The 14073-nt window shown below is 42.1% G+C and overlaps 1 protein-coding gene across 1 annotated transcript in view; it reads left to right on the top strand.

The window, feature by feature from the left end:
- The window catches only part of uck2a (uridine-cytidine kinase 2a), a 48846-nt gene that overhangs the window by 15872 nt on the left and 18901 nt on the right, over positions 1-14073 (top strand). Inside the window, exons 2-4 of the mRNA XM_063063809.1 lie at positions 5389-5548; positions 5637-5733; positions 11411-11553. Of these exons, the coding sequence (XP_062919879.1) occupies positions 5389-5548; positions 5637-5733; positions 11411-11553 (400 nt within the window). The remainder of the gene's footprint in view (positions 1-5388; positions 5549-5636; positions 5734-11410; positions 11554-14073) is intronic.

Raw genomic sequence — 14073 nt, 5'->3', positions numbered from 1 at the left:
AAGTTAAAGTCACTCATGATAACAACCCTGTTATTTTTGCACCTTTCCAAAATCTGCCTCCCAATCTGCTCCTCTGTATCTCTGCTGCTACCAGGGGGCCTATAGAATACCCCCAACAGAGTAACTGCTCCCTTCCTGTTCCTGACTTCCACCCATACTGACTCAGAAGAGGATCCTGCTACATTACCCACCCTTTCTGTAGCTGTAATAGTATCCCTGACCAGTAATGCCAACCCTCTTCCCCTTTTCCCCCCTCTCTATCGCTTTTAAAGCACTGAAATCCAGGAATATCAAGAATCCATTCCTGCCCTGGTGCCAGCCAAGTCTCTATAATGGCCACTACATCATAATTACATGTATGTATCCAAGCTATCAGTTCATCACCTTTGTTCCTGATGCTTCTTGCATTGAATTACACACACTTCAGCCCTTCTACCTTACTACCTTTACACTCTTTATTCTGCTTCTCTTTCCTCAAAGCCTCTCTACATGTTAGATCTGGCTTTACTCCATTCACTTCTTTCACTGCTCTATCGCTCTGGGTCCCATCCCCCTTGCAAATTGGTTTAAACCCTCCCAAACCATGCTAGCAAATCTACCTCCAAGGATATTGCTCCTCCTTGAGTTCAGGTGCAACCCATCCAATCTGTACAGGTCCCCCCTTTCCCAGAAGAGATCCCAATGGTCCAAAAATCTAAAACCCTGCTCCCTGCACCAACTCCTCAGCCACGCATTCAACTGCCATCTCCTCCAATTCTTACAATCACGTAGCACTGGCAGCAATCCTGAGAATGCCACCCTTGAGGTCCTTTTCTTCAGCCTTCTGCCTAGTTCCTGAAACTCACACTTGAGGATCTCAACCCTCTTCCTTCCTATGTCGTTGGTACCAACGTGTATCACGACTTCTGGTTGCTTTCCCTCTCGTACCAGGATGTCGTGCACTCGGTCAGAGACATCCCGGACCCTGGCACCCGGGAGGCAGAAACCATGCGGGTGTCCTTCTCACATCCACAAAATCTCCTGTCTGCTCCCCTGACTACAGAGTCTCCAATGACGACAGCTCTCCTCTTCTCCGTCCCACCCTTCTGCATCACCGGGTCAGACTCAGTGCCGGAGGCCCTGCCACCGTTGCTCACACCTGGTCGGTCGTCCCCGCCAACAGTATCCAGGATGGTAAACTTATTATTCAGGGGAATGGCGACAGGGGTGCTCTGCACTATCTGTCTGCTCACCTTCGCTTTCCCTCCCCTGACTGTCACCAATGACCTGCTTCCGACAGCCTAGGTGTGACTACCTCCCTGTAGCTCTCATCTATGACTGCCTCATTCTCCCTTATGAGTCAAAGGTCATCAAGCTGCTGCTCCAGATTCCTTACATGGTCATCCAGATCTCCCAGCCGTATGCACTTCTGGCAGATGTGACTCTGCGGGAGAGGGGCGTTCCCCCAAGACTGCCACATCTCACATGAGAGGCACATCACCATCTCAGGAGGCATTGTAAAGACTAACTGTGATCAAGCTTGTCCTCCGCCTCTTCTCGTCAAAGCCTCAAGGTTCCACTCCTTCACTGGCCGCTTTCCACAGGCCGCTTCGTTTGAGCTACCCTCTATTTATCGGTTTGAGGTTTTCAAAATGCTTGGTCACCTGACCTCGATTGCCCAATCAGCTGCTTTCTGCTGAGTCTGAGCTATTCAAATGTTGATTGCCTAATCAACGGTTTTCTACTGATCTATTCAAATCTTGATTGCACAGACCAACTGCCAGAATCTGTCGAGTCAAAGCCTCAAAGTTCCACTCCTTCACTGGCCCACTCACTCACTGGCAGCTTTCCACAGGCCAGATGATGCAACCATGGCTGCCAAGGGAAGTCAAAGCCAAAGAGTGGGCATATATTGTAATAGAGCAAAAATTAGTGGGAAGTTAGAAGATTGGGAAGCTTTAAAAACCAGCAGAAAGCAAGTCATAATAAGGGAAAAGATAGAATGCGAACGTAAGCTAGACAATAATATTAAAGAAGATAGCAAAAGTTTCTTGTGATATAAGGTATGAAAGAGGAGCGAGAGTAGATACTGGAAAATGTTGCTGGAGAGGTAGTAATGGGGGACAAGGAATTGGTCGATGACCTGAATAAGTATTTTTGCATCAGTCTTCACTGTGGAAGACACTCACAGTATGCCAGAAGATTAAGCGTGTCAGGAGGCAGAAGTGAGTGAAGTTGCCATTACTAGGGAAAAGATGCTTGGGAAGCTGAAAGGTCTGAGGGTAGATAAATCACCTGGACTACATGGTCTACACTTTAGGGTTCTGGAAAAGATTGTGGAGGCATTAGTAATGATCTTTAAAGAATCGATTGATTCTGGCATCATTCCCGAGGAATGGAAAATTGCAAATGTCATTCCAATCTTCAAGAAGGAAGAAATGCAGAAGAAAGGAAAATAAGTTAGTTAACCTGACCTCAGTGGTTGGAAGCATATTGGAGTTGATTGTTAGGATGAGGTCTCAGGGTACTTGGAAGCACGTGATAAAATAGGCCATAGTCAGCATTGTTTCCTCATAGGAAAATCTTGCCTGATAAATCTGTTGGAATTCTTTGAAGAAATAACAAGCAGGAAAGACAAAGGAGAATCGGTGAATGTTGTGTACTTGGATTTTTGAAGGCCTTTGACAAGACTGCATAACAAGTTAAGAGCCATGCATTTACAGGTAGGATGCTAACATAGACAGAGCATTGGCTGATTGGCAGGAAGCAAACAATGGGAACAAAGGGAGCCTTTTCTGGTTGGCTTCTGGTATCTAGTGTTCCACAGGGGTCTGTGTTGGGACTGATTCTTTTTACCTTGTATGTCAATAATTTGGATAACAGAATTGTTGGCTTTGTGGCCAAGTTTGCGGATGATACAAAGATAGGTGGAGGGGCAGGTAGTGTTGAGGAAGCAGAGAGGCTGTAGAAGGACTTGGACAGATTGGGGAATAGGCAAAGAAGAGGTAGATGGAATACAGAGTTGGGAAATATATGGTCATGCACTTTGGTGGAAAAAATAAAAGCGTAGACTATTTTTGTAAAGGGGGAGAACAGTTAAAAATCTGAGATGCAAAGGTACTTGGGAGTCCTCATGCAGGATTCTCTAAAGGGTACTTTGCAGGTTGAATCTGTGGTAAGGAGGGAAATACAACATAGAAACATAGAAAATAGGTGCAGGAGTAGGCCATTCGGCCCTTCGAGCCTGCACCGCCATTTATTATGATCATGGCCGATCATCCAACTCAGAACCCCGCCCCAGCCTTCCCTCCATACCCCCGACCCCTGTAGCCACAAGGGCCATATCTAACTCCCTCTTAAACACAGCCAATGAACTGGCCTCAACAGTTTCCCGTGGCAGAGAATTCCACAGATTCACCACTCTCTGTGTGAAGAAGTTTTTCCTAATCTCGGTCCTAAAAGGCTTCCCCTCTAGGAACGTTAGCATTCATTTTGTGAGGACCAGAATATAAACACAAGGATGTAATGGGCAGGCTTAATGTTCAGGCTTAATGTACAGCTTCACTTGGATATTGAGAGCAGTTTCGGGCACTTTATCTAAGAAAGATTGTGCTGACATTGGAGAGGGTTCAGAGGAGGTTCACGAAAATGATTCCAGGATTGAAAGGGTTGATTTATGAGGAGATTTGATGGCTCTGGGCCTGTACTCTCTGGGGGCGGGGGAGGGGGGGCTCTCATTGAAACTCATCTAAAGGTGAAAGCCCTCGATAGCTTGGATGTGTAGAGGATCTTTTCTATAGTGGGGGAGCCTAAGACCAGAGGACACGGCCTCAGAATAGAGGGATATCCATTTAGAACAGAGGTGAGGGGGAATTTCTTTAGCCAGAGAGTGGTGAATCTGTGGAATTTGTTGCCACAGGCGGTTGTGGATGCCAAGTCATTGGGGTGTATTTAAGGCAGAGGCTGATAGACTCTTGATTAGTCAGGGCATGAATGGTTACGGGGAGAAGGCAGGAGATTGGGACTGAGAAGGAAATGGATCAGTCATAATGAAATGGTGGAGCAGACTCCATGGACAAAATGGCCCAATTCTGTTCCTATATTTTGTGGTGTTAAAGTCTTAATGGTCTAATCAGTCATTCCCCACCTTCTCCCATATCTTAAAAACAATTATAAACATAAATTAAACCATCCTTAAATTTTGAATAATTATATTCTCTCTTTATAATCTATGGACACAAATATCCATACTTAGAGTGCCTAGATGTTACACAGTCCTGTAGTAATTTTATGTATTGCACTGTACAGCTGCCACAAAAAGTTCATGACATATCAGAGTGATGATAAATCTGATTCTGGTTGGGTTTCTATTGTGGATTGAGAGTGCTAAGGAGGCTGGGAGAGGGGAATCATGGTTGGGAAAAGGGAGGGAGAGGGAAGCACCAGAGAACATTCTGCAAATGATCAATAAACCAATTGTTCAAATGACCTTGCCTGGTGACCTTGTCTGCACCCACACCACACCCCACCCCTGGCACTCTTTCTCTGCTACCAGTTCCACGCCCCTCCTGCAATGCTCCACGTTGACAAATACAGTTCTGTGCAGAAGTCGTAGGCACTCTAGTACTGAATGCCTTTGCACTGTACTGCTGGTGCATGATAGCAAATTACATGACATATAATAAATCAAATTCTGATGGTAGGGTGACAAGTGCCTGGCAATGACTGATGGGAAAATACTACACATTCACTTTATTGAAATCACAGTGACTGCAAATTGTTCAGTCGCATTTCTTTCAAAAATAAAAAACAAAATTGCTTAACTTTTAATAGACATAACTGTGTTTCAGCAGTGATAGGCCTTGTATTGTTAAGTCTATTGTTGATAATGACTCCACTCTGCCTCAGATGTAAAATGAGTTCAGAGAATGAAAGAAGAATTAGTTCTAGTGGTTTTTGTTGTGTATGGTTGATAGCTTTTGCTTGTACTAGAGTGGAAAATGCTAAGATTAGTTCATCACAGTGCTTGGTAATTTTTCTGTTATGTGAATTTCTTCCAGGAAATGCAACAGAAAATCTCCATTCTGAAATGATAGGTTTATGAAGCAAGCGACTCTTTGAAAAATATTTCCAAATGTTAACAAACCTGATAAATCAAAACTCCATGTAAAAGTTTTTAAACTTTGTATTGTTTCAGAATAATTTACTTAAATATTGTAACAAATTTTTATTTTAAAAACTACATCAGATAAGTAAACACCATTGACTTAATTCCAAATTTAATTTTGATCTGAATGCAGCTCAATACCAAGGATTTTGGACTGGAAATCTACTCTGGTGAGGGTTAGGGAAGGCCCCAATATAGTAATCACAGCCTTACGTATCACATTTTTTCTCTCTCTGAGGTAGTCTTCAGTTTGTACGAAAATAGTCCAGCTACTTGGTCAAAATGAGATCGACCATCACAAACGCCAGGTGGTTATCGTGAGCCAAGACAGCTTTTATAGAGTCCTGACGCCTGAACAGAAAGGAAAAGCAATGAAGGGTCAGTTTAACTTTGATCACCCAGGTATGTAAATCTTAAATAAGTTTACAATGGAAAGCAGTTTTGATTTCTAATCTACTGGAACTATTTATTTTATTTTTTTTGCTTGCAGATGCCTTTGATAATGAATTGATATTCAATACCCTGAGAGATATAATTGAAGGAAAAATAGTTGAGATTCCTGTATATGACTTTGTTTCCCATTCCAGGTAAATTGCTTTTTATAGAAATAATTTTTGACTTTTTTTCCCATCAATGAAAAATGATGTACACACCTTAGCTGGACTTTGGAATTGATAAACATGTCATGGGTGGACAATGCAATATTTAGTTCATACTTGCAGAGCAGTAAGATCCAGAAATTAATGCCTGATGTGTGCTAAATTTAATGATCTGTGTGAAAGTGCAACATTTGTTTTCAGAATTACAGCTTTGGCTTTGTAGTTTTTTAAAAAAATTTTTGAAATGTAGCCACAGTCGTGTAGGAAGTGTCAACTAGGATCTCACAAACAATAATGATTAGCTCACCTGTTCTGAGGGATGAATGTTGGTCAAGATACTAGGACAACTGCCATCCTTTTTGAATAGTTTTGTGAAAATTATTTATGCTGTGCTGATTTAATGTCGTATTCAAAAATGCATCTTGCTGCAACATTTCTTCAGCAGTGCACTGAAAATCATGGATTTTAGACTGAGCTGATCTTTTGATTACAAAATGCTGCAAAAATGTGGTTCCACAACATAGCTGAAAGAGTGTACAGGTTTCCCCCGCCATCCGAAGGTAAAGCGTTCCAATGAAACGGTTCGTAAGCCGAAATGTCGTAAAGTGAAGCAATTACCATTTATTAATATGAGCATTTCCAGACCCAAAAAATAACCTACCAAATCATGCCAAATAACACATAAAACCTAAAATAACAGTAACATATAGTAAAAGCAGGAACGACATGATAAATACACAGCCTATATAAAGTAGAAATACTTTTTGCAAACATTGAAGCACAGTCCAGCGCAGCGAAAATCTCACACATGCGCTCTCGGCAGAAGCACTGTCGGCGCAGGCGTTGTTGGCGCAGGCGCTGTCGGCTGAAGCACTCTCCAGTAACCTTTAAGCAACAAGGGCTGCCAAATGATACTAAATAACGCAAAGATACACAACCTATATAAAGTAGAAATAATGTATGTGTAGTGTAGTTTCGCTTATGGGAATCGGGATGGTGTGTTAGGCTGAATCGTCGGAAATTGGGGTGGTGGGAGGTAGAGGAGACTGGGGTGTCATCTCATCGTAGTCTGTTTCCAATAGGGTAGCCAGGTCATCTTCTATGTCTGCCTGCCTCGATGTCGAAGGTCGAGGTTCGTCGTCTGCTGTGGCTGATGTGCAAAGCTTGAAAAACAACAGTATACTTGATTGCTTAGCCTCACGTATTTTTCTATCATACAGTTCTTGTAAGCACTCAAACCATCCTGCAAACCTGCCCTAAACCTACATGCCCTTTCAAAATTAAAGTCATACTTTTCTGCAATCATTGCAGCGCTGTCAATCGCAGCGAAAATCTCATGCAACTACTTCACGTTCAGTCCCTGGACGACTTCATTTTCGCTGCTGCGTTTGGTTTCAATTGTTATCCTTTCCTCTTCCAATTGCATCAGCTCTTCATCTGTCAATTCTTGGTCATGGGATGCCAAAACCTCAACATCATCTTCGTCAACTTCCACAAACCCAGCCTCCTTAGCCAAGCTCACTATTGTCGTATTTATTGTTGATGGTTCGAAGCCTTTAAAATCGTTCACTGCTTCGGGACATAGTTTCCTCCAAACGCCATTTCTCATCGAGACTGTTAGCCTATCGAGAGCATCTCCAATGTTGGCGATTGCCAGTTTTATATTGTAGTCTTTCCAGACCTCTCGCAAAGATGCTTCAGCCCTCTCTGTCAATAGCACTTACAATAAAATGCATCACATTTTGCGTATAGTAAGCTTTAATTGTGGCTATTAGGCCTTGGTCGCACGGCTGCAGCAACGATGTCGTATTCGGCGGTAAGAACGCAACACGAATGTTACTGCCATACTCGGTAATGTCAGGCGGATGAGCAGCACAATTATCGACAATCACAAGACACCTATTATCGAGGTTATTTTCTCAACAGTATTCTTCAACAAAAGGACTAACGTATCTGCTCATGTACTCAGAAAAAAGCACTTGGGTGTTCCAACTGCTTGGATGTGATCGGAACACACCAGGAAGTGTTTTCTTATCAACGCCTTTAAGTGCTCTCGGATTTTCTGAATGGTACACTAGTAGAGGCTTAAGGACAGCATCACCAGTGGCGTTAATAATAGGCATTAGGGTAAACCTGTCCTTCGATGCCTTGTGTCCCTTAGCCTGCTTTTCTTCTATCAAAATAAATGTCTTGCTCGGCAATTTTTTCCAATAAATTGCAGTTTCGTCACAGTTAAACGTGCTTATATGAATAACTGCCTTCTGTAATTATTTTCTTCAGTTCTGCTGGAAACCTTTCGGCAGCTTCAGTGTCAGCCGAAGCACTCTCTCCAGTAAACGCTAAACTATGAAGCTGCCCTTGCCTCAGAAACGGATCAAACCACTCGTGACTACCTTTAAATTCCACTTTCTCAACACTTTCATCACCATCGGCCAGTGCTTTCTGTTTCAGCTTATTAAAAAGACTGACTGATTTCTCCTTCAGTATAAGATAACTTAAAGGAACACCACGTTTTGTACACTCATCAATCCACTCAAGCAATAAACTTTCCATTTTATCCATTACTGGATGCCGACTAAGAGAGACCACATTGCTACGAGCAGAACCAACAGTAACATCGGCAGCTTTCAAGATTTTTTCTCTCTGCGTATAAGTAGTGCGAATGGTAGATGCAGGCAAGTTCACCACAATCAAAATGCTTAATTATGTCTAGTTTTACGCTAAGTGTAACACCCTTATGAGCTCTTTTAGGCTTTTCCGATACCTTAGAACTCATCTTGCTAACGGACGCACAAAATAAATTGAGATAAAGCACGTGTTTAAGCAATGGCGGTTCCGGGGGAGGAGCTTGGCGGCTCGGGGCGCGTGCTGCTTTTTTTTTTGCACGCCATCATTTCTCGCGCACTGCTTTTTTCGTAACAGTGCAAAAACCTTCTGTTAGAGAAAACAGGGTACTAATGTAGGTCTTTCATAACAGTGAGGTTTCGTAAAGCGAACGTTTGAAAAGCGGGGGACACCTGTAATTGTTTCCTCCTTGAGAGTCTTTTACATATTTGCTTTTTCATGACATTGTGGTGCTCTGGTATTCTTAGCAAAACTTCCTGTTTGGTGACTATACAGACTATGGTAATCCCAAATTGTTCAGTGCCATGGTAAACTCTCTTCCCTTGCCAACAGCTAAGACCTGGTTAACATGGAGAAGATTCTTCACAACTTGTTTGATCTGAGTTGAGCTTCCAGTCCTATGTTTTCTTTGATCATCAAAAGTGTGTATGTTTTCATATATGTAACCCCATTCATTCTATAACTCCACTCAGTCATGCCATCATTTACTTCAGAAAACCTAATCCCAAATCTTTTTGACCTCTGTACTTGCTATTCCTGTTGTCTTGCAGGCCTAAGCTCAAACTAAACCTCTGTGGTCTCTAACTCAGTTGGCACTGTGTCCTTTTTACTCATGACCCATATCTCCTAATTTATATTGGTTCCCAGTCTAATAACCGAAGTTATAAAATTTCAAAATGGGTTTATCCATTCCCTTTCTCCATCTATGCTCTATCATTGCTAATCACATTGTCATAGTCATGCCTCCAACTCCTTTGCTGAAGCTTGCCACCCCACTTTGAAGGTGTTCCCTATACCACTTTCTTCGAGCAAGATTTTGGTCAACTCTTCTCCTGTCTCCTTCTCCTGTCTCTTCATGACTCATTGTTGAATTTGTCTGAAAGTTCATTTAAAGCCCATGGGGACATTTGCTGCATTGAAGATGCTGTAAAAATGCAAATCAAAATAATGAGATGTTATGTAAAAATTCAGGATGTGTCTAGACCAAGAGAGTTAAAGAAGAAATGGGAATGATTGTACAGACATGTGTTACACACCACGAGGATGTCAAAAATAGTACACATTTTCTTTTTCCAAATAGTTGAATGTACAGTATGCAAACCTGCTTGTTCAGTTTGGCTCCCTTTGAATAGTCATGGTCTGGAGTGCTGGGCATGAGCTGACATTAATGTTTTCCCCAAGCTTCCATGTGTGATTTATCTGCTGTATTCTATGAAGGCCAAATGACAGTTTGATTTGGGGTTAACCTTGCCCAATTGAAATGACCAGTTAGGATACCTGATAAGTTTATTCTCGGTTTCAAGAAGTGCAGGCTGATGAGCCAGCACACCAAGTAGGAGGATGCTTCATAGCAGAAATGACAAACTGGCAGTGGACCTGAAGCAGACGTGAAAGGGAGGAGGCATGATGGAGCTCAAGTGAACTTGAAAAGGAGAAGTCAGAGTGTGACTTAGGGTGGCCTGAAAGGAAGATGGCAGGCTGGAGCTCAAGTTGATGCAGGAGGTAGGTGGAGCTCATGGACCTAAGTGGATGGTGACCTGCTGGACTATATAGGGTGAACCTGCTGCAGGGATGGACGAAGCAAAAGGGCAACTAAACAAGGGATGTGCAACGGTAATCAGCCACAGAGCAATTGGAAGTGGACTGGGCAATGTGAAAAATGTGCAGACATGGCATAGTGAAGCACAGATCAATGCCCGTACATAGGATTAGTGTAGAGAGCTGCAAGGGTGGCTTAAGACATATTGGGCTAAAGACCCGCTTCTGTGCGGTATGACACCCTATCTAATTGAAAAACAATGCTGAAATAGCAAGAATAAAGATTGAGTGATTATATGTAATGTCTAGCATCTTGGACAAAGGAAGAATTTTTTTTTCATTTATTTCTGAGCTTAGAAACGAGCTCGTTCATCAAGCTTCTACAAATCAACCTTTTTTACTGTCTTCAATTCTCCCCCTCAGCTTTGTCTCTTCTTGCGCGGCATCTTCTTCCATCTGAGTTTAGATTTTGGATTTAGGTTTTGGCAGCCTTTCTCTGCCTTCGGCATGGATTGGCTTTCTTCCTCTGGATTAGATTTTGCCACACACTGCTCTTTGTTTTTAAATGGCCGGAATGGAATTTTCAGATAACCACCAATATGGGTCACTGTGACCAAAATTTTCTGTTCAGAATTTGTCAAGTGTTGACATAGACACTGTTGGGGATTTTTAAAGTAAATTTATGTTGAATTGTGTCTTTTTACTTCCTGTGCTTAAGGAAATTGAAGTTGCTTTTCCCTCTCTGTATATAACATTGTAATGTGTTCAGCTTTAGTCTTAAACTGTTCAATTTGTGATGCACAGTGGCACTTTTATGTCATTAATCTGTGTTCAAAACTGAGTTGTATCATTAATGGCTATAGAAAATCCATCATCAGGTTGTAACTACACTCAAACCATGTATTGGATTTGGGTAATGCTGCCATCTCTGTTGGAAGAAATATTGTATTTGGACTAGCAAAGACTTTCCAGGAAAGGGACGCACTTTTCTGGACAGATAAAGTAGGAGGCCAAAGTAGTTGAATGATTGAAACTTAATGCACTTTGTGTTCTGAACTACAACCAAGAAAGAAATTTGTACAAATATGAATGGAAAGCTTGATTGAGTTTTACGGCATGGAATGCAAAGAGGGGCAAGATAAAGGAGAGATTTCAAATGCACCTTTTTTCAATCAATGGAATCCTGCATTTAGTGTCTGAGAGTTCAGTGGTAATGATGGAATTACTTGTTATCACTTACAAATTTCCATGTTCCTATTATTTATTTCTGTTTGCTTTCCAGAAAATCTGAAACAGTGACTGTCTACCCAGCAGATGTGGTGCTATTTGAAGGTATCTTGGCCTTTTACATGCAGGATATCCGGGACATGTTTCAGATGAAACTGTTTGTGGACACTGATGCGGACACCAGACTGTCACGCAGAGGTACAGGGCAGGTAGAAACTATTGTGATGTGGTTTGTTTTTATGATGTCTGTATAAATTTGATTTCCCAAACAAAAAGGATCAAAGTTCATCCCTTTTCAGAGGACCACAATTGATAACTTGATCTCAAATAAGATGTACTCGGTTCCTGAAAAGTCATTGATAATATCAATAGACAGATCTATGGCCACCATTTGTGAGCAGGACTCTGGACAAGAGAGTGCCATGTTGCCTGAACCCATTGTCTGGACTCAGCTCAGTTTGGGCCCTTGGCCATCTTTCACTTGGCACATTCAAAAGTTCTACTTTGCTATCTGCCTTCCTTGATGGTGGTGGACAAAGTTCAGGAGTATTGGACTGATATGAGACATTATGGATTAGGTCCCAATATGGAATAGTCTTGGCTGTGCCACAGGATGCAAAGAAAACATGTGTTACTTATAAAAATGGATCTCTTTCATTTGCCCTGAGGATTCATGAAGAAAAAATGGAGGTTCTGATTGTAGCGAGTTCTCCACAGAAGCCCATAAGACATAGCAGAATTATGCCATTCAGCCCATTGAGTCTGTTCCGCCATTCCTTTCAACCCCATGCACCTGTCTTCTCGTCATATCCTTTGATTCCCTGACAAATCAGGAAACTATCAACTTCCCCCTTAAATATTCTTACGGACTTGGCCTCTACCACAGTCTGTGTTGGAGCATTCCACAGATTCACTACTCTCTGACTAAAACAATTCCTCCTTACCTCTGTTTTAAAGGGTCGTCCTCAATTTTGAGGCTGTGCCCTCTAGTTCTGGATACTCCACCATAGAAAACGTCTTCTCCACATCTACCCCACGTCCTCCCCACATCCACCCTATCTAGTCCTTTCAACATTCGGTAGGTTTCAATGAGATATGAGATCCCGCCCCCAACCCCCGATTCTTCTAAATTTCACTGAGTACAGGCCCAAAGCTGACCAAACACTCCTCGTATGTTAACCCCTTCATTCCTGGAATCATCCTCGCGGACCTCCTCTGGATTCTCTCCAATGACAATACATCTTTCTGAGATATGGAGCCCAAAACTGTTGACAATACTCCAAGTGTGGCCTGACTAGTGTCTTATAAAGGCTCAGTATTATTTCCTTGCTTTTATATTCCCCTTGAAATAAATACCAACATTGCATTTGCCTTCTTCACCATGGACTCCACCTGTAAATTAACCTTCTGGGAGTCTTGCACAAGGACTCCTAAGTCCCTCTGCACCTGGTGCTTAAACCTTCTCCCCATTTAGATAATAGTCTGCACTATTGTTCCTTTTACCAAAATGCATTATCATACATTTCCCAACACTGTATCCCATCTGCCACTTTTTTGCCCATTCTTTCAATTTGTCCAAGTCCTGCTGCAATCACATTGCTTCCTCAGACTACTTACCCCTCCCACCTACCTTTGTATCATCCGCAAACTTTACCACAAAGCCACCAATTCCATTATCTAAATCGTTGACAATGTGAAAAGCCGCAGTCCGAATACTGACCCCTGAGGAACACCACTAGTCACCAGCAGCCAACCAGAAACGGCCCCCTTTATTCCCACTTTCTGCCTCCTGCCTGCCAGCCATTCCACTATCCATGCCTGTATCTTTCCTGTAACGTTGTAAGATTTTATCTTAAGTATCCTCAAGTGTGCTTATCAAATGCCTTCTGAACATGCAAGTAAATAACATCCACTGCCTCTACTTTGTCCACCCTGTTCGTTACTTCCTCAAAGAATTCTAACAGATTAGTCAGGCAAAATTTCCCTTTACAGAATTTATGCTGACTTTGACTTATTTTATCATTAGTTTCCAAGTACCTCAAAACTTCATTCTTATTAATAGACTCCAATACTTTCCCAACCACTGAGGTTAGGTTAACTGGACTATAATTTCTTTTATTTTGCCTGCCTTCCTTCCTTCCTTAAAGAGTGGGGTGACATTTGCAATCTTCCAGTCCTCCAGGACCATGCCAGAATCAAATGATTCTTGAAAGATCATGATCAATGCATCCATAATCTCTTCAGCAACATCGTTTAGGATGTAGTTCATCGGCCCAGGTGACATCCACTTCAAGACCTTTGAGCTTGCATAGCACTTTTTCCTTTGTAATAACAATGGAACTCACTCCTGTTCCCTGACACTCATGGAGCTCTGGCACACAGTAAAGTACCCATTAAGTTCATCTGCCATTTCTTTGTCCTCCATTACTACCTCACCAGCAAAAAATTCCAATGATCCAATATCTCACCTCCCTTTTACTCTTTATATAACTGGAAATTTTTTGGTATTCTGCTTTATTTTACTGCCTAGTCTGCCCTCATTTCATCTTTCATCTTTTCCCTTCTTATAGCATTTTTAGTTGCCTTTTGTTGGAATTTAAAAGCTTCCCAATCATCCAACTTCCCACTCACTTTTGCTACCTTTCCTTGCCCTTTCCGTGGCTTTTATACAATATTTAACTTCCCTTGTTAGCCACGGTTGCCTACCCCTGCCAATTA

The sequence above is a fragment of the Mobula hypostoma genome, chromosome 12 (assembly GCF_963921235.1).
Source record: "Mobula hypostoma chromosome 12, sMobHyp1.1, whole genome shotgun sequence".
NCBI classification, from domain to species: Eukaryota; Metazoa; Chordata; class Chondrichthyes; order Myliobatiformes; family Myliobatidae; genus Mobula; species Mobula hypostoma.
The sequence above is the reverse complement of the archived record's forward strand: the minus strand, read 5'-3'. Positions and strand labels throughout refer to the sequence as shown.